Consider the following 27,745-nt stretch of genomic DNA (forward strand, 5'->3'; position numbering starts at 1 on the left):
AGGAACTAGAAAAAGAAGAACAAACAAAATCCAAAGTTAGTAGAATGAAAAAAATTATAAGATCAGAGCAGAAATAAAGGCTAAAAATACAATATAAAAGATCAATGAAAATAAGAGGTGGTTCTTCAAAAAGATAAACAAAATTGATAAACTTTTAGCCAGATCCGTTAAGAAAAAAAGAGAGGGCCCAAATAAATAAAATCAGAGATGAAAAAGAAGTTACAACTGACATCACAGACTACAAATGTATTACAAATGAGATTACTAGGAACAATTATAATAAATAATATTATAATGGACAATATAAATGTCCAATGTCCAATAAAATGGACAACCTAGAAGAAATAAATAAATTCCTAGAAACATACAATCTCCCAAGACTGAATCAGGAAGAAATAAAAAATAGGAAGAGACCGATTACCAGTAATGAATTGTATCAGTAATCAAAAAATTCCCAAGAAACAAAAGTCTAGGACCAGATGGCTTCACAGGTGAATTCAACCAAACATTTAAAGAGTTAACACCTATCCTTCTCAAACTATTCCAAAAAGCTGAAGAGGAAGAAATGCTTCTGAACTTATTCTACAAGGCCAGCAAGATTTGACAAAAATCAACAACCATTTACGATAAAAACTCTCAACAAAGTGGGTATAGAGGGAATATACCTTAACATATTAAAGGGCATATATATGACAAACCTGAAGACAACATTATACACAATGGTGAAAAGCTGAAAGCCTTTCTTTTAAGATTAGGAACAAGGATGACTACTCTCGTAACTTTTATTCAACATAGTACTGAAAGTCCTAGCTAGTGCAATTAGGAAGGAAAAGGAAATAAAAGACATCTAAATTGGAAAGGAGGAAGCAAAATTATCACTTTTTGCAGATGGCCTGATACTATATATTAAAAAATCCTAAGGATGCCACCAAAAAGCTATTAGAACTCAACAGTGAATTCAGTAAAGTTGCAGGATACAAAATTAATGTACAGAAGTTTCTTGAGTTTCTATACAAATAACAACTATCAAAAAAAGAAAGCAATTAAGAAAACAATCCCATTTATGTAAAATTACGTCAAAAAAAAAATTACCTAGGAATAATTCCTCCAAGGAGGTAAAAGACTTTTCTCTGAAAACTGTAAGACATTGATAAAAGAAACTGAAGATTACACAAATGGAAAGATGTATTTACTCATGGATTGGAGAAATTCATATTGTTAAAATGCCCATACTACTCAGGGCAACCTACAGATTCAATGCAATCCCTATCAAAATACCAATGGCATTTTTCACAGAACTAGGACAAATTATTCTAAAATTTGTACGGAAACATAAAATCCCAAATAGCTAAAACAATACTAAGAAAGAACAAAGCTGATGGTATCATGCTCCCTGATTTCAAACTGTACCACAATGCTACAGTTACCAAAACACTATGATACTGGCACAAGACAGACACACAGATCAATAAGAGAGAAAAGAGAGCCCAGAAATAACCCACATTTATATGGTTAATTAATCCATGACAAAGGAAGCAAGAATATACAATGGGGAAAAGACAGCCTCTTCAATAAACGGTGTTGGGAAAACTAGAAAGCTACATGCAGAAGAATCAAATTGGACTACTCTCTCACACCATATACAAAAATAAACTCAAAATGGATTAAAACTCCTAGAAGAAAACATAGGCAGTACACTCTTTGAAATCAGTCTTAGGAATATTTTTTCAGATATGTCTTCTCAGGCAAGGGAAACAAAACAAAAAATAAACAAATGGGACTACATGAAACTAAAAAGCTTTGCACAGGGAAGGAAACTGTCAACAAAGTGCAAAGGCAGCCTACTGAATGGGAGAAGATATTTGCAAATGATATATGTGATAAGGGGTTAATATTCAAATTATACAAAGAAATCATACAGCTCAACATCAAAACAAACAACCCAATTAAAAAATGGGTAGAGGGCCTGAATAGAAATTTTCCCAAAGAAGTCATAAAGATGGCCAACAGATACATCAGGGAAATGCAAATCAAAAGCACAGTAAGATATCATCTCACACCTGTCAGAATGGCTATTAAACAGACAACAAATAACAAGTGTTGAAGAGGATATAGAGAAAAGGGAACCGTCGTGCACTATTGCTGGGGATGCACACTGGTGCAGTCAATATGGAAAACAGTATGGAGCTTCCTCAAAAATTAAAAATAGAACTGCTAGACAATACAGCAATTCCACTTCTGTGTATTTTTTCACAGAAAACAAAAACACTAATTTGAAAATATTACATGCACCCCCATGTTCACTGCAGCTTTATTCACAATAGCCAAGATATGGAAGCAACCTAAGTGTCCAATGGATAAAGAAGATATGCTGCATATATACATACACACATATATATAATGGTGCGTGTCTCTGTGTGTGTGTGTAATGGAGTATTACTAAGCCATTAAAAAGGAGTGAAATCTTGCTATTTGTGAAACCATGGATGGACCTAGGGGATATTATGCTAAGTAAAATAATTATGCTAATTAAAATAATTATATGCTAAGTAAAATAAGTCAGACAGAGAAAGACAAATATATGATTTCATTTAACATGTGGAATCTAAAAAACAAAACAAAATGGAAACAGACTCATAGATACAGGGAAGGTACAGGTGGTTTGCCAGAGGAGATGGGGGTGAGGGGATGAGTGAAACAGGTGAGGGAGATTAAAAGGTGCAAACTTCCAGTTAGAAACTAAGTGAGTCATAGGGATGAAATGTACAGCATGGGGAATACAGGCAATGACACTGTAATAACTTTGTATGGTGACAGATGGTAACTAGATTTATCATGGTAACCATTTTGTAACATATAGAAATATCAAATCACTATGTTGTGCACTTGGAACTAACATAGTATTGTAGGTCCATTATAATTCAAAAAATAAAAAAATTAAAATACTATTTACAACAGAATTAAATGAGCTATGAGTAATTAAATAAGAGCACAATACTACATGTTATCTCTTCTCACCATCTGAAAGTAAAGGAGTAAAGGCAAAATTGGCTACAGGCCTAAGGACAAACTTCATGCTGTAAAGAGCAAAAAAAGACAATATATACAACCAATCATTTTGTTACAGACCAGGAAACTGTGAATATCCATTTGGGAGCTATTTGAATGAATTAATAAGAATGATCTGAAATCACCATATCAATTAATTATATGTAAATTGTCTTTCTATAATTCTTTCTCTTAAATAAATTTATTTATTTATTTTTGGCTGCATTGGGTCTTCGTTGCTGCACACGGGCTTTTCTCTAGTTGTGGCAAGCAGGGGTTACTCTTCGTTGTGGTGCACAGGCTTATTGCTGTGGCTTCCCTTGTTGTGGAGCACGGGCTCTAGGCGCATGGGCTTCAGTAGTTGTGGCTCACGGGTTCTAGAGCACAGGCTCAGTAGTTGTGGCACACGGGCTTAGTTGCTCCACGGCATGTGGGATCGTCCCGGACCAGGTCTCGAACCCCTGTCTCCTGCATTGGCAGGCGGATTCTTAACCACTGCGCCACCAAGGAAGCCCTTCTTTTTTATATTTATATCTTTTTTCTTAAAACATTAAACAATTTGCTGTACCAGTGAAAATATAAAACTTGCCAAGCCCCTAAAAGAATACAGATTAATAAAATCTTACACTAGGAAATAAGAGGTAAATATTACATCTGTTTTTAAAATAAAGAAAAAAACTTTTACAAAGTAAATAAATGACTTCACTGGGATCATACATGGTCTGCCACATTTGTTAGGAAGCTTGGTTCCAAAGCCAGTGTTCTATGGCCCATCTACAGACATCATGTTGGTTCTATGTAAGGTACTGGAAACTAAAAGAGAACGTTTATCTTCCTGGCAATCTAGAGATAGTGGTCCTTTTGGATATCTGACTCTTTGGTTTGGTTTCAAACACTTTATTATGATGCCAGTCCTTGATTAGCTTGTCTGAAGACAGCCAGAATACCTGGCTCAATTGAAGTATTTTTAAATTTAAGGTGACCCCTACTGTCAATTAATGAAAATTCAGACCTATATTTTAAGAACTATTTTTAGTCACCTAAAAAAATTTGATGAGAAGGTCCTTCCTGTATATACTCTATAGAAAGACACTGCACATTTAGCCCTGTCATGAGGCTGGGGTGAGAGAGCACATAAAATCAGAAGCACACTTTTAGGTGTGCACACTCACATATGCAACACACACATACACACACTGCCACATGGGTTTAGCTGATACTACAAAATATGAATGTTAGTGACCTAGAAATAGAATGACAGCAAAGTTAGTCAGTTGTGAGCTACAGTTAAACTCTGCTCATCTATATGGTACATGTTTCCCAGACATCAAAACAATTAACAGAAAACACCTGCTCTGAGCAGTTGTCCCTGACCCCTCTAAGCTTCCATGCAATGGTTCCTCAGGCGGCCCTAACCAGAACCTAGGTTTCTTTTCTTTATATACATACATACATATATATATATATATATATATATATATATATATACATTTTTTGGGGGGTGCTGCGCCATGTCTTAGTTGCAGCGTGTGGGATCTTTTAGTTGTGGCAGGCACACTTCTTAGCTGCAGCACGCATGTGGGATCTAGTTCCCCGACCAGGAATCAAACCCGGGCCCCCTGCATTGGGAGGGTGGAGAACAAGATATTAAACATTTTAGGCCTTGTGGGCCAAATACATTTCTTCTTTTTCTGTTGCATACTCTTCCTTTTGTTTTTCCAAATGTAAAAATCATTCTTAGTTTGAAAGCTAAATGAAAATAGTTCACAGGCTGGACCATGAGCTATACTATAGATATAGACCATGGCACCTACTATAGATAAATCCTTGGTTAACATTTTGCCACATTTGCTTTGAAACTCTTTATCTAAAAATATATACTGTTATCATTACATTATCATTCTTTTATTATTGAATAGGACTTGAGATAAATTCCTACTCTTGGTTCCAAAGAACTTCATATATTTCCTGAGAACAAGAACATTCTCTTGAAAAACAAAAGATCAAATTTAGGAAATTTAGCATTGATATAATACTATTATACAGTGCATATATAGTCCATATTCAAATTTCACCAACTATCTCAATGTACTTTACAGGAATTTTTTCCCAATCCAGGATCACCCATTGTGTTTAACCACCAGGTCTCTCCTAAGCCAGCTCCTGATATCTAGCTTACACCAATTAGCTTTTGTTGCCCCTGCTATACTTAACTCTGGGACTATGAGACTTTCTCTCCCAACCACAGCTCTCTAAAATAATCCAGCCTGGGTAGGACAAACCCAGAAATACTGCACAAGGAGGTCCAAGCACTAGAGAATCTCTCCCTGCCCACCACTCCCCCATCCTCAGTAAATAATTCTCTTCCGTGAGTGAGGCACCACAGTGTCCACCCTCTTATCTTGTCAGAAAACAAGTTCTTTTGATTCTATCAATTTAAGCTTTAAATTCACTGCCACTATCTAGTTTGAGCTCTCAGCATTTCTTTCCAATTATAAAATCTTCATAATCAGCCTCCCTTCTTTTATCTTTGACACTTGCCAATCTCTCTTCTACACTGCTACAAAAATAAACTTTCTATGTCACAAATGGAAATATAATATTTCTGTTGCACTTCAGTGTTCCCTCAAGACTTCAGATTAAAGCCTACATTTTTTAGTATTTAGTGGAGGAGGTTCCCTTCAGGAGCCTTGCTTGTCTTTCCTTTTTACCTTTCTCTAATCCCATCCTTAGTTCTCATTACAACCTTAATTCAAAACACACCCACTTCAGTTCTGGATTTTGGATAATGCAATTTTATAGTTTTATTTAAAATTTTAAAATCATTGATAATTTGCTAATACGTGATTTAATTCAGTCCCTTTAACGAAAGGAAAAGGACAATAACTTTCCTCACTGGATAGATCATATGGGCAGGTCTGAAGAAGACAGAAAACCTACTGAAATTCTCTACTTTTCAATATCAACAATGAAAGACCAATTGCTCCAAAAACACATATCTTGGGCTTCCCTGGTGGCACAGTGGTTAAGAATCCTCCTGCCAATGCAGGGGACACGGGTTTGAGCCCTGGTCTGGGAAGATCCCACATGCTGTGGAGCAACTAAGCCCATGCACCACAACTACTGAGCCTGCACTCTAGAGACCACAAGCCACAACTACTGAGCCTGCACGCCACAACTACTGAAGCCCGCGTGCCTAGAGCCTGTGCTCCGCAACAAGAGAAGCCACTACAATGAGAAGCCCATGCATCGCAACGAAGAGTAGCCCCCACTCACCACAACTAGAGAAAGCCCATGCACAGCAACGAAGACCCAATGCAGCCATAAATAAATAAATAAAAATAAAAAAACAAAACCACATATCTTTAGAGTAGGATATATGAAAAGTCTACGCAAGTACAAATAATATCAAACATAAATCAAGGGAAACTTCACCACTAATTTTTGCCATGTTTCTGTTAGACTGTCCCAAAAGCCCAAACAAGAATCAAAGCAGTCAATGTATGTAAAACAATTGTATGAAACTACTGGAGAGCAACAAATGTAGGCAAAGCTTTAGAGACCAGAAGCCTTGAGAGAAGAACAGTATCCAATGTGAGCAATAAATTTACTCCAGCTTCATCCTTGAACTTGTGGTATTACAGGAAAACAAGAGTCCAAGGAGGAAGCTAGGCTGAGGAGAGAGGCCAGAGACAGGAGCTTCCAAAGCGTCTGGAACTTAAAAAGCACAATCATGGTTTAAGAAGATGTGGTATATATATGATGGAATATTACTCAGCCATAAAAAAGAGTGAAATATTGCCATTTGCAGCAACATGAATGATGCAGAAAATACCATACAAAGTGAAGTCAGACAGAAAAAGATAAATATTATATGATATCACTTATATGTGGAATCTAAAAAATAATACAAATAAATCTACATACAAAACAGAAACAGACTCACAGACATAGAAAACAAACTTCTGGTTACCAAAAGGGAAAGGGAGGGAGGAAGGGATAAATTAGGAGTGTGGGATTAATACATACAACTACTATACATAAAATAGATAAGCAACAAGGATTTACTGTATAGCACAGGGAACTATATTCAATATCTTACAATAACTTGTAATGAAAAATAATCTGAAATATATATAACTGAATCACTCTGCTATACACCTGAAACTAACATAATATTGTAAATCAACAATATTTCAATTTTTTGTAAAGGTTAATATATTGGAAAAAAAGGCATAATCACAGAAGAGGGAGCTGAAAAGAAGCAGCTCAAAAATCTGCGAATTCTCCTCAAGTGAACAGTCAACTCCTAAGTATGTACTGCCTAAAACTCCCAGAAACCCAAAAGAAAACAGCAGTTGGAAGACTAAAAAGATAAGCAGAGCTTTCAGAAAACAAAAAGTGCTGGAGAGGAGGTTGGAATTCAAACCCCACCAAACTGCTTGAGCTTTTTTTTTTTTTGGTAATAAATAAATTAATTAATTAATTAATTTTATTTTGGCTGTGTTGGGTCTTCGTTGCTGTGCACAGGCTTTCTCTAGTTGCAGCGAGTGGGGGCAACTCTTCGTTGCAGTGTGCAGGCTTCTCACTGCAGTGGCTTCTCTTGTGGAGCACGGGCTCCAGGCGCGTGGGCTTCAGTAATTGTGGGTCTCGGGCTCTAGAGCACAGGCTCAGTAGTTGTGGTGTACCGGCTTAGTTGCTCCGCGGCATGTGGGATCTTCCCGGCCCAGGGCTCGAACCCATATCCCCTGCATTGGCAGGCGGATTCTTAACCACTGCACCACCAGGGAAGCCCTGCTTGAGCTTTGATAAACACCCTAGACAGTCAGTTGGGATTCTAGAAGAGCCATGGTTTAAGAGTAAGGGCAAAGGCCTAGTAATAAGGGCAAAACTGACATCAACTAGCCCTAATAAAGCCTAAAACCAAGCCTCAAGGTGATTCAACACTATACTATCAGCTTACCAAAAGAAACCACAACTGTCTTTGAAGAAAAATAGAACCATCCAAAACATCTACAAATTCTCCTCTAAAAAGAAGAGTAACCAATCACAAATTGTAAGGCATGCTAAAAAGTGGACCAAATACTGAAAAGGAAAAAACTGGAAATATAAATAGGCCCAATGGAGACTCAAATACTGGAGTTACTGACAGAGTCTTAAAAAAAAGCGGGGGGTGGGGGGGTACTTCCCTGTTGGTCCAGTGGCTAAGACTCCAAGCTCCCAATGCAGGGGGCCTAGGTTTGATCCCTGGTCAGGGAACTAGATTCCACAGGCTGCAACTAAGAATTTGCATGCCACAACTAAAGATCCTGCATCTTGCAACTAAAGATTCTGCATGCCACAACTAAAAGATCCTGCACACCACAACTAAAAGATCTCGCATGCTGCAACTAAAAAAAAAAAAAAAAAAAAAAAGATCCCTCATGCCTCAATGAAGATCCCACACACTGCAACTAAGACCCAGAGCAGCCAAATAAATAAATAAAATATTTTTTTTTAAAAAAAGGGAATCAAATGGACATTTTAGAAGTAAAATGTATGAGAAAAACTGCACAAAAAACAGGAGAAAGTTGAAATACTGTACAGGTTTTACATTGTTTGAGAAGTGGTAAAAGTGCTCATTTAAGTTAACTATAATAAGTCAAGAATATATAGTACAATCTCTAGGGTAACAATTAAAATAATAATAAAGGACTGTATAACCAAAAGGTTAATTGTGAGAAAAAATATATTAATCATATCTTCTAAATTGCTGTAATCTGACGCTTTGACAGCTAGGGCCTTGCTAACAGGAAGAGACTACACTCCCAGAGCTAGCTAATTCCTAGAGAGAAAAAACAAGCACTTCTTTCATATACAAACCACAAATCCAGAGCCTGTATCTCCAATGCCTTCACACTATGAGCCCCTACACCATATTCTAATCACCACAGGGCCAAGAGCCAGACAACCAGGGACAGCCCCTCTACCCACGGCCTGCTAAAATTAAAGTAGTTAATCCAAAACTTGCTTACCCTGCTTCACTTGTTTATTCCCACAGAAACCACAAGGCTCTTGCCCATGCTTTTTCCCTTGCTTTCTCACTTATACCAGTGCTTCCCCAAGTGGCCCTCTCTGGCATGGCATGCCCTCTTCTCTTGGAATCTATGAGTATAATAAACTATCTTTTCTTTTTTTTTTAAAGACTTATTATTTATTTTTGGCTACATCGGGTCTTCGTTGTGCAGCACTCAGGCTTCCCTCTAGTTGTGGTGTACAGGCATAGTTGCCCCACGGCATGTGGGATCTTAGTTCCCTGACTAGGGATCGAACCCGTGTCCCCTGCATTGAAAGGGGGGATTCTTTACCACTGGACGATCAGGGAAATCCCTAAACTATCTTTTCAATGGCAGTTGTTACCTGGTCTTTGGTCTTTCCATACCTGAATTAAAACCTATATTTTAAAACAAAAAAACAATAAACACTTGATTAATTCAAAAGATGGCAAGAATGAGGAATAAAGAAAGAACAGATAGGACAAACAAAAATCAAATAGGAAAACAGACTTACGCCCAACTATGTTAGTAACAGCATCAAATATAGATGGGCAAAACACTCCAGTTAAAACAGAGATAGAGAAAAAGCTCCTTGACATTGGTCTTGGCAGCAATTTTCTGGATATGACACCCAAAGCACAAACAACAAAAGCAAAATTAAATAAGTGGGACTGCATCAAATTAAAAAGTTTCTGCACAGTGAAAGAAACAATCAACAAAATGGAAACGTAATCTATGGAATGGGAGAAAATATCTGTAAATCATGTATCTGATAAGGGGTTAATATCCAAAATATATACAGAACTCATAAAACTCAATAGCAAAAAACAAACAAACAAAAACAAAAAACCAACCTAATTAAAATATAGGTAGAGGACCTGAATAGACATTTTTTCAAAGACAACATATGTCAACAGGTACAGGAAAATATCACTCATCATTAGGGAAATGCAAATCAAAACCACAATGATATGTCACCTTACGCCTGTCAGAATGGCTATTATGAAAAAGACAAGTGATAACAAGTGTTGGCAAGAGTGTGCAGTGGTCATAAACTGGTATGGCCACTATGGAAAACAGTATGGAGGCTCCTCAAAAAATTAAAAATAGAACTACCATATGATCCAGCAATTCTACTTCTGGATATATATCCAAATGAATTGGAACTGCGATTTGAAGAGATATCTGCACCTCCATGTTCATTACAGCATTATTCACAATAATCAAGACATGGAAACAACCATATCTTGAAGTGTCCATCAAAGGATAAATGGATTAAGAAGATGTAGTGTGTGTCCATACAAACAACAGAATATTATTCAGCCATGAAAAAGAAGAAAATTCTGCTGTTTGCAACAACCTGGATGAAACGTGAGGGCATCATGCTATGTGAAATAAGTAAGACAGAGAAAGACAAATACTGTTTATTATCACTTATATGTGGAATCTAAAAAAGCTGAACTCAGAGAAACAGAGAATAGAGTGATGGTTACCAGGGGTTGGGGGTAGGGAAGATAATGGCCAAAGGGTACAAGTTATAAGATTAACAAATTCTGGGAATCTAATGTACAACATGGGGATTACAACTAATAATACTTTATTATATACATGAAAGCTGCTAAAAGAGTAGATCATAAATGTTCTCACTACAAAAAGGAAATGGTAATGATGTGGTGGGATGGAGGTGTTAGCTAATGATATAGTAGTAATCATTTTGCAATATATAAATGTATCAAATTAACACACTGTACACCTTAAACTTACACAATGTTATATGTCAATTATATCACAATAAAGGTGGAAAAAAATTCGTGGGGGGAAAAACAACAAAGATGAGAAATACTTTAGAATAAAGTTCCAGAAATAATAAATGAAAAGGAAAAAGAAATACACTACATAAGCATTAACCAAAGAAAGCTATCATTAATATCAAAGTAGATTTTAGGGCTTCCCTGGTGGAGCAGTGGTTGAGAGTCCGCCTGCCAATGCAGGGGACGCGGGTTCGTGCCCCAGTCCAGGAAGATCCCACATGCCGCAGAGCGGCTGGGCCCGTGAGCCATGGCCGCTGAGCCTGCGTGTCCGGAGCCTGTGCTCCGCAACGGGAGAGGCCACAACAGTGAGAGGCCCGCGTACCACACACACACACACACACACACACAAAAGTGGATTTTAAAGCAAGAAATACTAAGAAAGGTAAAGAGTGGAATTTTAATGATAGTGGGACAATTCAACAAGATACAATAATCCTAAATTTGTACATTCCCAGTAACATAGATCAGAAATGTATAAAGTAAAACAAGATGCAGCTAAAAAGCAAATTAGATAAATCCACTATCAGTGGAGATTTTTAAATACCTTTCAGTTACTGATAGAACACACAGACCAAAAACAAACTAGTAAAATCAGAAAGGACCCAAAAGATCTGAAGAATATAACCAACAAATGTTACCTACTTGACATACATAGATAATCACGCCCAATAAACTGCAGAATATATATAATTTTCCAGTGCACATACTAGAAGAAAATATTCACAAAACATATATTGATTGACCAAGTATCCTGGAAATTCTACAAACTCAATTTAAAAAGAAAGCCTGATTTTCAAAAAATGGGCAAAATATTTGAACAGATACTTCCAAAGATATGTGAATGATCATTAAGTCTATGAAAAAGAGCTCAACAACATCAATCAGCAGGGAAGTGTACATTAAAACCTAACTGAAATACAATTACACACCCATCAGAATAACTCAAATTAAAATGACTGTCAACATCTAATGCTGGCAAGGATATGAAGCAAAAAGAATTCTCATACACTGTAGATGGGAATGTAAACTTTCTACTTAGTGAAAAAGTCTGGCAATTGGCATAGAACTAAACATACACCTGCCCTATGATCCAACAACTCCAACAAATCTTAGGTATTTACTTAAAAGAAATGAAAAATTGGGTCCACAAAAAGACTTGTAAATCAAGACTTTAAATCAAAAAAGGTTATAAAAAACAAAGAAGGACATTATTTATTAATAAAGGTTCAATACAGCAAGAAAATATAACAATTATAAACATTTACACACCTATGGACAGATCAGTAAGTATATACAGTTCTACAATAATAGTTGGAGACTTCAATAACCCACTCATAATAAAGCAGAGGACAACCAGACAGAAGATAAGCAGGGAAATAGAGGACTTAACACAATAAACCAACTAGATCTAACAGAATACGCATTCTATACACAACAATAGAATACACATTCTTCTCAAGTGCACATGGGACATTTTTCAGGACAGACCATATGTTATGCCAAAAATCAAGTCTCAGTAGATTTTAAAAGATAGATATCATACAAAGTATCTTCTCTGACCTCAATGGGATAAAGTCAGAAATCAATAACGAAAATGGAAAAATGGAAAATTCACAAAATTGTAAAAATTAAACAGCACACTTTAAACAACCAATGTATCAAAGAAGAAGTCACAAGGCATATTAGAAATACTGAGAGCTGAATTAATACAAAAATACAACGTATCAAAACTTATGGAACCAAGTGAAAGAAGTGCTCAGGAGGAAATTTATAGCTATAAACACATTAAAAAACAAGAAAGATCTCAAATTAACCTAACTTTACAACTTAAAAGCCAGAAAAAGAAAAACTAAATGCAAAGCTAGCAGAAGGAAGGAAATAATAAAGATTAAAGCAGAGATAAGTGAAAGAATCAAAAAATAGACAAAATAATTGAAACCAAAAGTTGGTTCTTCAAAAAGATCAACAAAATTGATAAACCTTTACCTACACACACTAAGAAAAAAGAGAAGACCCAAATTACTAAAATTAGAAATGGATGTGGGAACATTACTACTGATTCTACAGAAATAAAAAGCATTATAAGAGAGTACTATGCCAACAAATTAGACAAAATGGGCAAATTCCTAAAAACAAAACCTACCAAGACTAAAGGATGAAAAAATAGAAAACCTGAATAATATTACTTATTATTATTACTTACTGTAACTAGTAAAGAGATTGAATAAGTCATCAAAAATTTCCCAAAGGGCTTCCCTGGTGGCGCAGTGGTTGAGAATCTGCCTGCCAATGCAGGGATGTGGGTTCATGCCCCAGTCTGGGAAGATCCCACATGCCGCGGAGCGGCTGGGCCCGTGAGCCACGGCCGCTGAGCCTGCGCGTCTGGAGCCTGTGCTCCGCAATGGGAGAGGCCACAACAGTGAGAGGCCCACGAACCCAAAAAAAAAAAAAAAAAAATTTCCCAAAAAAGAAAAGCCCTGGACCCACTGGGCGCTTAAATGAGAAAACAACCTGATTAAAAAAATGAGCCAAAGACCTTAACAGAGGTCTATATACCAGGTATATATCTGTATATATCAAAGAATATATACAGGTGGCAAATAAGCATTTGTAAAGATAGTCCACATCATATATTATCAGGGAAATGGAAATAACAATGCGATAACACTACATACTAATTAGAACGGCCAAAATCTGGAACATTGATAGCACCAAAGGTTGGTTAGGATTCAGAACAACATGAACTCTCATTCACTGCTGGTAGGAATGCAAAATGTACAGCCACTTCAGAACATAGTTTGGCAGTTTCTTACAAAATTAAACACACTCTTACTTATCCAGCAATAGCACTTGGTATTTGCTTAAAGGAATTGCAAACTTACGTCTACACAAAAACCTGCACACAGAGCTTTTTTCAGGGCAGTGAAAATACTCTATATGATACTATAATGATACTTGTCATTATACATTTGTCCAAACCCAAAGAATGTACAACACTAAGAATGAACCCTGATATAAACTATGGTGAGTATGCTACGTCAATGTAGGTTCATCAGAACATAGTTCATTGAACAGTACAAAACATTGCTAAACAAAATTAAATAAGACCTAAATAAATGTTTAGAAAGACATGCTGTGTTCATGGATTGTAAGACTTAATATTGTTAACATGCCAATACTACCAAACATGATCTACTGATTTAAACAATCCCTATCAAAATTCCAACAGGCTTTTTCACAGAAATGGAAAAGCTACTCTTTAAATTCATACAGAATTGAGAGGGGTCCCAAATAGCCAAAACTGTCCTTAAAGAGAATAATAAAGTTATTCCTGATCTCAAACTCACTACAAAGCTACAGTAATCAAAACATGCTAGTATGCTAGTGTGGTACTAGCATAAAGACAAATGGAATAGAACAGAGAGTTCAGATATAAATGTATACAATATGGCCAAGTGATTTGACAAGGATGTCAAGACAATTCAGTGGGGAACACAGTCTCTTCAACAGATAGTACTGGGACAAATGGATTTCCATATGCAAAGAATGAAGTTGGACCTCCACCTCACAACATATACAAAAATGAACTCAAAATGGATCAATTACCTAAATAGAAGAGTTAAGACCATAAAACTCTTAGAAGAAAACACAGGGGTAAATCTTTATGACCTTGGATTTGGCTATGAATTCTTAGACATGATAGCAAAAGCATGAGCAACGAAAGAAAAAATAGATAAACTGCACTTCATTCAAAGTTTAAACTTTTGTATATCAAACGACATTATCAAGAAAGAGAAAAGATAAACTACAGATGCAAGAAAATATTTTCAAATCATGTATCCAATAATTTAATATTCAAAATACATAAAGAACCCTTACAACTCAACAACAAAGAGACAAAAAACCCAACTTTTAAAACAGGCAAAAGACTTGAACAGACATTTCTCCAAAGAAGATACACAAATGGCCAATAAGCACATGAAAAAATGCTCGACATATGTCATTAGGGAAATGCAAATCAAAACTACAAGATACTACTGCAGGCCTAGTAGGATGGCTAAAATCAAAATAACAGACAATGATAGGCATTTGAAAGGACATGGAGTAATTGGAACACTGGTACATTGTTGATGGGAATGGAAATGAAGCAGCCACTCTGGTGCAGTTTGGCAGTTCCTCAAAAAGTTAAACATAGAATTACTATGTAATTCAGTATTTTCACTTCTAGGTACATACCAAAATTTGAGAACAGGGACTCAAATAGATACTTGTACACCAATGTTCATTGTAGCATTTATTCACAATAGGCAAAAGGTAGACATAATCTAGTGCCCATCAACAGATGAATGGTTAAACAAACCATGGCATATACAAACAATGGAATATTATTTAGCTATAAAAAGGAATGAAGTACTGATACATGCTACAACATCAAAGACCCACCAAGTGATTATGCTACACATTATGCTAAGTGAAATTAGCTATACATGCAAGTACAAATATTGTATGATTCCACTATATGAAATATCTAAACTAGGCAAATTCATAGAGACAAAAAGTAGATTAGAGGTTACCACCAGCTGGGTAGAGGGGGAAATGAGGAGTTATTGCTAATAGATACAGAGCTTCTGTTTGGGGTGATGAAAAAGTTTTGAAAATAGATAGTGGTAATGGTTGTAAACATTGTAAGTATAATTAATGCCACAAATTGTACAGTTAAAATGGTTAAAATGGCAAATCTGGTGTTTTCTGGGGTTTTTTAAGTACAAAATACACACATACGCACACAAGAAAAAAAACTTTGGTACATATCCTTCTGCCAAATAATAATCCTAGATTTCCACAAAACTAAAACTGACTCTGTATGGAACTTTACAGAAGTCAGTGTTCTGCAATATTTAATTCTATAGCAATGCAAGTCATATGACTCCTAAAAACAGTGTGCTAAAAATTCTAAACACTAAGTCAAAGTAAAATAATATTCGTTTCCATTTTTTCAATAATCCAAGAAACTCAATAAATAAAGCTATTTTCATATTATACACACACACACCTATGCATGTAACTATATAATGGACTATGGCCTCTGTCTGTCTCTTTATATTATTGTTTTTCATTTTGCCAGGACTGGATTTTAAGTAAATCCTGGTCACTGACATTAAGCCTTTAACACTTACAAAATACACTGCTCCAAAGCTTCCATGGCCAATTTCTCTGAGATCTGTGAAGAGCTTCTCTGGATCTTCTTTGAAGAAGAGCTCTGCAATTTCAGGGTCCTTCAGGCTGCCCGCACGGTTAGTTGATGGCATCCTGCTGGGCAATCAGCTGTCTGATTCTAATTTTATATTGCTATCCCAATCCTTGGTTCATCTGTATGAATGAAGCCACGCTGGCATAAACTATTGTAGAGAAATAAGAAAAGAAAAAAGTCAGGAAAACCAAAAGCTGCTAAGAATAATTAGTATAAGATCATTTTCTGATAGTATATATAAAATTATCTCAGGCCTAGAATTTCACTGAGAAGGAAGTGTGATCTACTAGTGCAGTAGTTCCTAAATCTGGCTCATCATCACGATCACCTGTGGTGCTTAAAAAAATGAGTCCTACTATACATAGGGTATTACTGTACATATACTTTTAAAAATTAACTAAATCTTTGTATCTTGGAAGGCTTATCTAATCCTTATCTAATTCTGAGGCAGTGAGCCCATTGGCAGAAGAGATAATAGAACACACAGACCATTAAAAAAACATGCGTGACAACTTAAGATGTACCAGTAATAGGTTTCTAACAACAGGATGATTTTCAAATATAAGAAAATACACAAAGGATTTAACTCAGTTAGCTGTCTTTCTTTTCCTTTCAGATACCATATGCCAGTGTTCAATCAACTCTAACACAAACATTCCAAAGAAAAATGCAGTAGGAGAAAGTAATGAATTTAATGCAGACAACTGCTTCCCCTGTAAACCTGATTCACATTAAAATATGGCCTTTATCAAATCTGCTGCATTAGATAAGTAGACATTACAGATAACCAATAAATTCCCTGGTGGTTCTGCTATCAGTTCCTCTATATCAGATACCCAATTTAAAAAATGGCTGTCATTACTGAGAAACTTCAGAACCTAGGTTCTGGAATGTTACTACCTGGATAGGAATCCTAGCAACACTATTTATAAACTGCGAACTTGAGTAGCCTTATTTTCCTAATCTGTAAAGTGAAAATAATATCCTACCTAATACAGTGGTTGTAAAGGTTAAATCAGTTAATAAATACAAGCATAGACTAGTACTCAGGCATAGTAAGCACTACATTAAATGTCAGCTATTTTAACCTAAATAAATTCACCAATCAAAAAAAAAAAAAGAAAACCCTCCAAAATGTATTTATTTCATTTGCCTCCTAATTGATTTCATTAGACTCTAGTCAATTCTCCCCCACTTCACACAACTTTTAAGCAGGTAACTACTGGTCTCATTTTTAGTGAAGTCAACTGAACCAATTTTAATTTTTGGTAGAAAACTTCCTTGTAACTACACAAAACATATTTACATGTCTTTTGTACCTCCTTAAATTAACACTCCACTGCAATAAAAACATTTAAATTATTAATTTGTATTTCATTTCTAACACACTTTCTAGGCTGCTCCATATACATTTACCAATTTTCCTGCTCTGCAAGTTCCCTGCAAAGTGTTTCAATTATAGTTCTAAGAATATGTGATCACAGAAGATTGAAGTAAATTCCATACAAAGTATTATTATTCAATTAATCCACCTATTTTTTAAAAACCTGCAGTGTTACTTAAGACTTATTTAAGAACTCTGAATGATCAAGTTATAGTACCTTTATTACCAGAATTATTTTACATTAAAATTCTCTAACCAGTTCCATGATTTGCATATTCCTATCTGCCTAACAAATTCCCACTCAAAATCTTTCAAGATTTAGATTAAATGTAATGTGTAAAATTTTAACTAGACAGGTAGGCACAATGTGTCTCATTCATCTTTATATTACCTGTCTACATCCTACACCATACCTCCAACAGTTAATATTACATAAATATTTGTTGAACTAAAAGAACACACTTAATTCTTCTCTAACACCCCTTAAAATGATTTCGTTTCCACAAATATTTACCAAATAGTATACATGAGAATATGATATGCGAAATATTTAAGTTAATAGTAGAGAAACAGAGTAAATTAATAAGGACAGCACCCTCCAGAAAATCAGAGAAAAAAGAAATGAAGGAACTGGAAAATCTGCTGTACCACATACCGAAAGATAATACAAATCTATTGCTATCAGTAGAATGTTAAAATAAGACAAGTAAACCATTAATCTAAAAGAGTCCAGAAACAAACCCATGTATGTGTATCTCGGAATTCAGCATACAATTAAAGGAGAAGAAATAAATTTTGTTAAGAAAACTAAGAACCCATTCGGAAAAAATTATAAGAATTATATAATGATATCCCTATCACATACCTTACATAACCATTACTGCTAAATGGCTTAAACAAACCTCTCAAATCAATGAAGAAAAAAAAGTATTTGATAAAATAAGTGTTGCCGGGAGACCCCAATAGCTATTTGGAAAAATATAAAATAACACCTGTTCCTCAAACTGTAATATCAGAATTACATATGGGTCAGAAATGCAAAAATTAGAAAAATGAAACTATATAAGTACTAGTAGGAAATGTAAGTTCCTCTGTAATCAGGGAATGTAGAAACTTTCCTAACTATGATCCAAATCCAAAACAATAAGGAAAAAGACAGATATATTTAACAGGTTAAAAAAAAAAAACTTGGGAGAAGGGGCCATGGAAAAAGACACTCCAGACAAAAAGGACAAATGATAAACTTGGAAAAAAATGTCTGAAACTTACGTTTACAAAGGGTTAGTATTCCTAATATGTAAAGAATTTCAAAAAAACAAGCAAAAAAAGACAATAACCTAACATTCTTACATTCTTAATTGGTAGTTTCTAAAAACAGCACCCCTCCCCCAAGAAAACACCACCACCACCAACAACCACCCGGAGGAGATATGGGAGGAAGGAAGGAAGGGAGGAAGGGAGGGAGGGAGGGAGGGAGGGAGGGAGGGAGGGAGGGAGGAAGGAAGGAAGGAAGGAAGGAAGGAAGGAAGGAAGGAAGGAAGAAAAGAAACAACCATGAAATCTATGAAAATACATTCAACATCACTCAAAGTATAAGAAATACAAATTAAAACTATCCTAAGATTTCATTTTGTACCTATCAGAATGGCAAAAATTCACCACACACTGATGGTGGGATGGAAGAGAAATCTGCACTCTCATATAGTAGCAGTGGTAATGCAAAAACAGTACAAAACCTGTGGAGAAAAATGTAGCAAAATCAAATATGCACTTACCATTTCATACAAAATTCCCACTTAAAGAATCCATATCAAAAATACTTATACAAAATATAAGAAATGATAAATGTACAAAGTGAGGAACTAGGGGAATCCCCTGGCAGTCCAGTGCTTAGGACTCCTCACTTCCAACTGCAGGGGGCCCAGGTTTAATCCCTGGTCAGGGAACTAAGATCCCATAAGCCATGCAGATGTCCAAAAAAATAAAAAGATCAAAAAAAACCAAAGTGAAGAACTGGAACTCATTACCTTGTTGATGGGAATTTGAAATGATACAACTGTTCTGGAAAACTGTTTAACAGATTCTTATCAAGTTAAATAAACATTTATTATGAGATGGAACAGTTCCTTAACTAGTTATCACTTACTCAAAAGTAATGAAAACAAAGGCACACAAAAGGACTTGTGCACAGCAGCTTTATTCATAATAGCCCCAAACTGCATATAATACAAACGTCTATCAACAAATATATGTATAATAAAATTGTGATACATTCACACAATGAAATTCTTTTCACAGCAATAAAAAGGAATAAAACTACTGATCCATGCAGCAACCTAGATGAATTTCAAAAGCATTATGCTCCAGCAAAAAAAACCAGAAACCAAACAGTAAAAACTGTATGATTCCCCTGAAAAATTCTCAAATAGGCAAAACTAGTATTGTGACAGAGTCACTGTTGTTTGGGGTCAGTTGGGGGAAGAAAAGGGGAACTGACCATGAAAGGGCTCACAAGGACTTTCTGGGGTAATAGAATCTTCTATTACCTTGACTGCAGCAGTGAATTACTCTTGTCAAAACTCCAACTATATTAAAATAGATGCCTTTATGTATATTATACCTCAATTAAAGTAATAACTTTAAAAAAATTAAATAAATGTCTTAAAATCTAAGATAAATATATGTAGGGATTTCGCTGGTGGTCCAGTGGTTAACACTCCATGCTTGCAACGCCGGGGGCCCGGGTTCGATCCTTGGTCAGGAACTTAAAATCCCACATACCACAAGTAGAGAAGCCCACGTGCCGCAACGAAGACCCAGCACAGCCAAATATTAAAAATTAATTTTAAATATATATATATATGTGTGTATATATAAGTATATAAATATATGTGTATATATATATATTTATATATATAAGATATATATATAGCAAATTTATAAACAAGGTATGGAAAGATATGTATTAAAATGTTATTATTTTCTCTGATAAAGTAGGGCTGTGAAGAACATTACTTGTTAACCTAGACATCTATATTACCTGAATTTTTATAGCAACCACTTTCAACGTTTTAAAAAAATTTTAAATTTGAGAAAAATAAAATAGAATACTTTTTAAACTAGAAGAATACATACTCCAAATAGAGAGAACATCCAAAAGGCTATTAGTACTTTAACTTACAAAAGACTAATGCATTAAAAAAATCTGTATATCAAAAAATTGAGTTGAACGCAAAAACTGAAACATCCAGAGCACCCAAAATTAAGCGTTATTATTATTCCTTAAAGATAGAGATATCATCCAAATCACTAATCAAATACCTAATCCACCAAAATATAAATGGCCAAAGGATATATATATCAACATGCCATAAACAGGCAATACAAATGATTGGGGAGAGAAGTCAAAACTTGAAGAATAATGGGTATGGCCACGAGTTTTCTGATTCCATTTTCCTCCTTTATCTCCCGTCTCTGACAGAAGAGTGTGGCCTCAGTTACAAAACTATGTTCAGGGTGCTGACAAGAAAACACTTAAAGAAATTCTCCCCCTGTCCAAAGGAGCAGGAAAAGGGAACCCTGTGATCTGGAGATTGTGGGGGGAAATGCCTTCTTTTGGTCTTTTCTTTTCTCTCCTCAGCCATAGAATTGCACTGCCCCAGCAACAGAAAAACCCAATGAGAAAACCAATCTCTCTGGCCAGAAAAACTGGGAAAACAGACTCTCTGTCATCCAAAAAGTATTAGGGGAATTCCCATTATTTTTTTTCCTCCTCTCTTTTCTTTCCCCACTTCACTTAAGGGCAGCCCCAGTTATGGCGAACTGTACAATGCAGAGGTGTAAAAGCTCTGAGAGAAACCTGTCTTTCTGGAACTGGGAAAAAGGCCACTGGAAACTGAAGAGTATGGGGGAAATCATGGAGAGGAGAGAGCTGGAAAAGAGATCCCCTAATTCTGTGTACAAACCAATACAAATAATGATTTACGTTTGTGTAAAACAGTCTCAAAGAGGTGCAGCAGAGGCTACGCTAAAGAGAACTAATCTATGATATAAACCACTGCCCAAGTCCCAGACTATCACTGAGAGGCACAATGCAGGGCAAATCCAAAGAGCACAACAAAGCTTTGTAAACAGAACTGATATTAGAGCCACCACCCACAGAAAGTGAGACAACTTGCCATCTAAACTGGTAGGTGTCTGCTAAAACAAACAAACAAATCAACACTCTCCAGAGGACAGTAACAGGATCAGAAATGACAATACTCAAAATGTCCAAGATAAAATCCGAAATTACTCTACATGCAAAAACAAATAAACACACAAAACAGACACACACACACACACAATTGGAAAATGTGACAAATTATCAAGGGAAAAGAGGACCAACAGATGCTTATTTTGAGATGATGCATGTTGGAATTATCACATAAAGACTTTTTTTTCTTTTTGGCTGCATTGGGTCTTCGTTGCTGTGCTCGGGCTTTCTCTAGTTGCAGCGAGTGGGGGTTACTATTTGTTGCGGTGCACGGGCTTCTCGTTGTGGTGGCTTCTCTTGTTGTGGAGCCCAGGCTATGGGTACATGGGCTTCAGTAGTTGTAGCACGTGGGCTCAGTAGTTGTGGTGCATGGCCTTTAGGGCACGCGGGCTTCAGTAGTTGTGGTGTGTGGGCTCAGTAGTTGTGGCTCGTGTGCTCTAGAGCGCAGGCTCAGTAGTTGTGGCACATTGGCTTAGTTGCTCTGCAGCATGTGGGATCTTCCCGGACACAGGCTCAAACCCATATCCCCTGCATTGGCAGGCGGATTCTTAACCACTGCACCACCAGGGAAATCCCCACATAAAGACGTTAAAGTGGCTATTATAATCATAATAAATGAGATGATGGTTAACACTCTTGAAACAACTGAAAAGACAAATTCTCAGCAGAGAAAGAGAAACTATAAAAAAAGAACCTCATGGGAAATTCAGAACTGAAAAATACAGTATCAGAAATTTAAAAAAAAAAATCATTGCATGGGGTCAACCACAGAACATAGATGATAGAGGAAAGAGTCAGTAAACTTGGAGAGAGAGCAAATGAAATTATCTAAATTGAGGAAAAGAAAAAATGATTGAATGAAATGAATGGAGCCTTAGTAACTCATAGGACTATATCAAATTGTCTAAGTTTCACATTACTGGCATTCATATAAGGAGAGGAAAAATAAATTGGTAGAGAAAAAAAACTTTCTTGGTAATGGCAGAAAACTTCCCAGATTTGACAAAAGATATAAATTTAGAGATTCAAGAAGCTCAGTAAACCCCAAACAGGAAAAATTCAAAGAAAATCAGGCCTAGACACATCATAATCAAAATGCTAAAAAACAAACAAAAATTTGAATGACCACAGATTTTCATAAAAAACAATGAAGTCCACAGAAAGTAGAATAATAGCTTTTAAAGGTGATAAAAGGAAAGAACTGCCAACCCGGAACAGAATCCTTTATCTATCTTCTTTACGAATGAAAGCCAAAAAAGAGAGAGAGAGAGATTCTTACCTAAGGGAAAACAAAGAGAATCCGTTCCCAGCAGATCTGCTCTAAAAGAAATGCAAAATATTAAACAAAAGAAATCTAGAGTGGCTACATTAATATCAGACAAAACAGACTTGAGAACTAGGAAAATCACAAGGGATAAGGAGGGACATTACATAATGAGAGGATTCCACTATCAAATCCTAAATTTGTATTCACCTGACTGACAAAAGAGCTTCAAATAAAATGAAGCAAAATTGATACAAATGAAAAGAGAAATAAGACAAGTCTATAATTATACTGAGAGACACCAACACTCCTCTCAGAAATTTAAAGAAAAAGCAGTCTGAAAACACACAGAACAACACTGTAGAACACCACTATCAATCAACCTGACCTAATGACATTTCCAGAATACTACACCTGACAGAATATACATTCTTTTCAAGTGCATATATGATAGTCCCACAGAGAGATCATATTCTGAGCCATAAACCATATCTTAAGCGTGAAAATTTTCAATTCATATAAAATAAGTAATCTGACCATAGTGTAATTAAGCTTAAAATCAGTAACAGAAAGATAACTTAAAAAAAAATTTATTTTGAAATGACTCATGTTGGAATTATCACATAAAGACTTGGTTTTTCCCCAAGTAACCCATGGTTCAATAAAGAAGTTTCAAGGAAAATTAGAAAAGAATGAGTTGAGTAAAAATAAAAATACAACATAAAACTTGTAGGATACAGCTAATGCAGTGTTTACATAGAAACACTGATTCTGTATTGGAAAAACAAGACAGATCTCAAACCAATAATCTAAGCCTCCACCTTAAGGATCTAGAAAGAGAAAAGCAAATAAAACCAAAAATAAATGTAAGGAAGTAAACACTAAAGAAGAGAGTAGAAATCAATGAAATTAGAAAACAAAAAGCCAATAGAGAAAAATCAATAAAACCAAAAGCTGTTTTTTGGTGTGTGGGTCGGGGGGACAGGACAGCGGGATCAATAACACTGAAACCTCTGCCCAACTAACCAACGAAAACAAGAACAGAATCAAATTACCAAAAACAGAAATCAAAGGGCGGAATATTCCCATACACCTTATGACATTAAAAGGGATAAGGAAGTACAATGAACAGCTCTAAGCTGATAAATTTGATAATATAGATGAAGTAAAGTACTTGACAGATATAAACTACCAAAACTCAATCAAGAAGAAATAATCAAGAATAGGTAAGAATAGACATATGTATATAAAGAAATTAAATTCAAATATTTTCACATAGAAAACTCCAGTCCATTGAAACTGGACAGTTTCATTGTCAAATTCTATCAAACATTAAAAGAATAATACCAATTCTACATAACCTCTTCAAATTATGAGAGAACATTCCCAATTAATCTTATGAGGCCACAACTACCCTATCAAAACCAGACAAGAACATTAGAAAAAAAAGGGAAAATTTCTAACTAATATCCTTAATGAAGATAATAGCTAAAATCCTCAACAAAATATTAGCAAATCACAGCAACATGGATGCAACTCGAGATTATCATACTAAGCAAAGTAAGTCAGAAAGAGAAAGACAAATACCATATGGTATCATTTATATGTGGAATCTAAAAGATGACACAGGGACTTCCCTGGTGGTCCAGTGGTTAAGACTCTGCCCTCCCAATACAGGGGGTCCGGGTTTGATCCCTGGTCAGGGAAACAGACCCTGGATGCCGCAACAAAGATTCTGCGTGCAGCCAAATAAATAAATTTAAAAAATAATAATAACTAAAAAATAAAAGATGACACGAACCTATGAAAAAGAAACAGAATCAGGGACATAAAGAATAGACTGGTGGTTGCCAAGGGGGAGGGGGATGGGAGAGGGTTGCATTGGGAGTTTGGGATTAGCATATGCAAACTGATACATATAGAATGGATAAACAACAAGGTCCTACTGTATAGCACAGGGAACTATATTCAATATCCTGTGATAAACCATAATGGAAAAGAATATGAAAAAGAATGTATATATATGTATAACTGAGTCACTTTGCTGTACAGCAGTAATTAACACAACATTGTAATTCAACTATACTTCAATAAAAAATGTTTTTAAATTAGCAAATCAAATCCAGAAATATATAAAAATGATACTACATCACAACTAAGTAGCATTTATCCCAGAAATGCAAGGCTGATTCAGCAGTCAAAAATTAACATAATTCTCCCATTCTAAACAGACTAAAGAAGAAAAAACACAGGATCATATCAACAGAGGCAGAAAAAGGATTTCACAAATTCAACATCCATTCATGGCAAATACTCTCAAAAAACTAGGAATAGAAGGGAACGGCATTAACCTGGTTAATGCTATCTACAAAAAACTACAACTAACACAATACTTAATGATTCAAGACGGAAAGCTTTCCCCTAAAGATATAGGGAAAGCAAGGTAAGAATCTCCACTATAATCACTCCTATCCAACATCACACTAGAAGTTTTATAAGTAAAGAAAAAGAAAGAAAAGGAATAAATAACAGAAAGGAAGAAAAAAAACACCTCTAGTTGCAGACATTACTGTGTACACAAAAAACCCCCAAGGAACATACAAAACAGCAAGGGAAGAAAATGGAATATTCAGATATAAGTCTAAAATATTTGAGTAGGGGCTTCCCTGGTGGCGCAGTGGTGGAGAGTCCGCCTGCCGATGCAGGGGACATGGGTTCGTGCACTGGTCCGGGAGGATCCCACATGCCGCGCGGCTGGGCCCATGAGCCATGGCCACTGAGCCTGCGCATCCGGAGCCTGTGCTCTGTAACGGGAGAGGCCACAGCAGCGAGAGGCCCAAGTACCACACACAAAAAAAAATAATAAAAAAAAATAAAATATTTGAGTAGAATTTATATAGTAAGAACGATAAAACCCTGATGAAATAAATCAAAGTTGACTAAACAGATGTACCATGTTCATGAACTGAATGATTCAATATTGTTATAAGGTCAATCCTTCCCAACTGATTTAAAAATTTGACAATTCATAGATTCAAAGCAATCTCAATCAAAATCCAACAGAATGTTTTTGTACATATCAAAAAACTGATTGTAAAATGTTCATAAAAAGGCAAAGAATCCGAATTAGTCAAGACAATTTTTTTTAATGTATTTATTTATTTATTTTTGGCTGGGTTGGGTCTTCGTTGCTGCATGTGGGCTCCTCTCTAGTTGTGGCGAGTGGGGGCTACTCTTCATTGCGGTGCACAGGCTTCTTGTTGTGGTGGCTTCTCTTGTTGCCGAGCATTGCTCTAGGTGTGCAGACTTCAGTAGTTGCGGCGTCTGGGCTCAGTAGTTATGGCTCTCGGGCTCTAACACGCAGGCTCAATAGTTGTGGTGCACAGGCTTAGTTGCTCCGTGGCATGTGGGATCTTCCCAGACCAGGGATCAAACCCGCGTCCCCTGCACTGGCAGGCAGATGCTTAACCACTGCGCCACCAGGAAAGTCCCTGGTCAATTGATTTTTGACAAAGGTACAACACAGAAAAAAGATAATCTTTTTTGAAAAATGGTGTCATAGCAACTGGACATCCATATGTATAAAAATGAACTCTGACTCATACCTCATACCTTACAGAAAAATTAAGTCCAAACATGGTTCATTTATCTCAGTGTTAAAAAGTTAATGCTACAAAACGTTGAGAAGAAATCACAGGAGAAAATCTTTGTAACCTTAGGTTAGTTAAAGAGTTCTTAGATTTGACACCAAAAGTATAATCCATAAAAGTCAAAACTGATCATTTGGACTTCATCAAAATCAAAAACTTTTACTCTTGCAAAGGACACTTTTAAAAGAAAAGAATGAAGTCAAGCCAAAGACTGGGAAACATTATTTCAAGTCACATATCTCAAAATAGATAAAATATATAAATATATAAAGAACTCTCAAAACTCAATAATGGAGTACAGAGATGCATACTTGAATGATAAAACTATAAAGAAACTGCCAGATGTTATCACTATAAAAGTCATGATAGGGCTTCCCTGGTGGCACAGTGGTTGAGAGTCCGCCTGCTGATGCAGGGGACACGGGTTCGTGCCCCGGTCCGGGAAAATCCCACATGCATTAGAGTGGCTAGGCCCGTGAGCCAGGGCCGCTGAGCCTGCGTGTCCGGAGCCTGTGCTCCGCAACGGGAGAGGCCACAACAGTGAGAGGCCCGCGTACAGGAAAAAAAAAAAAAAAAAAAAAAAAGTCATGATAGGACTTCCCTGGTGGCGCAGTGGTTGAGAATCCGCCTGCCGATGCAGGGGACACGGGTTCGTGCCCCGGTCCAGGAAGATCCCACATGCCACCGAGCGGCTAGGCCCGTGAGCCATGCGCGTCCGCTGAGCCTGCACGTCCGGAGCATGTGCTCCGCAATGGGAGAGGCCACAACAGTGAGAGGCCCGCGTACCGCAAAAAAAAAAGAAAAAAAAAAAAAAAAAGTCATGATAGTGGTTACTTTAGGGGAAAGGGGGAGTTGTGATTGGGAAGAGACACATGGAGGAAATTCTGGACTGGCTGGCAAAGTTCTATTTCTTGCCTTAGATACGGGATTTCATTTACAATAGTTCATTAAACAAATTCATTTATTTTGTGAATTTTCTATATCTATGTTTGATTTTACTCCCCCAAAACTTAGCTACTGATAGCCTACTGTTGAACAGAAGCCTTA

The 27,745-nt window shown here is 36.2% G+C and overlaps 1 protein-coding gene across 2 annotated transcripts in view; it reads right to left on the bottom strand.

Moving 5' to 3' along the window:
- TAOK1 (TAO kinase 1) overlaps window positions 1–27,745 on the bottom strand; it is a 140,250-nt gene that overhangs the window by 68,186 nt on the left and 44,319 nt on the right. For both annotated transcript variants that reach the window (XM_079903959.1, XM_079903960.1), the window contains one exon: window positions 16,072–16,293. In XM_079903959.1, coding sequence (XP_079760085.1) covers window positions 16,072–16,203 — 132 coding nt within the window. In that variant the 5' untranslated portion in view covers window positions 16,204–16,293. The remainder of the gene's footprint in view (window positions 1–16,071; window positions 16,294–27,745) is intronic.

This window comes from Stenella coeruleoalba (genome assembly GCF_951394435.1).
Source record: "Stenella coeruleoalba genome assembly, chromosome: 19".
NCBI classification, from domain to species: Eukaryota; Metazoa; Chordata; class Mammalia; order Artiodactyla; family Delphinidae; genus Stenella; species Stenella coeruleoalba.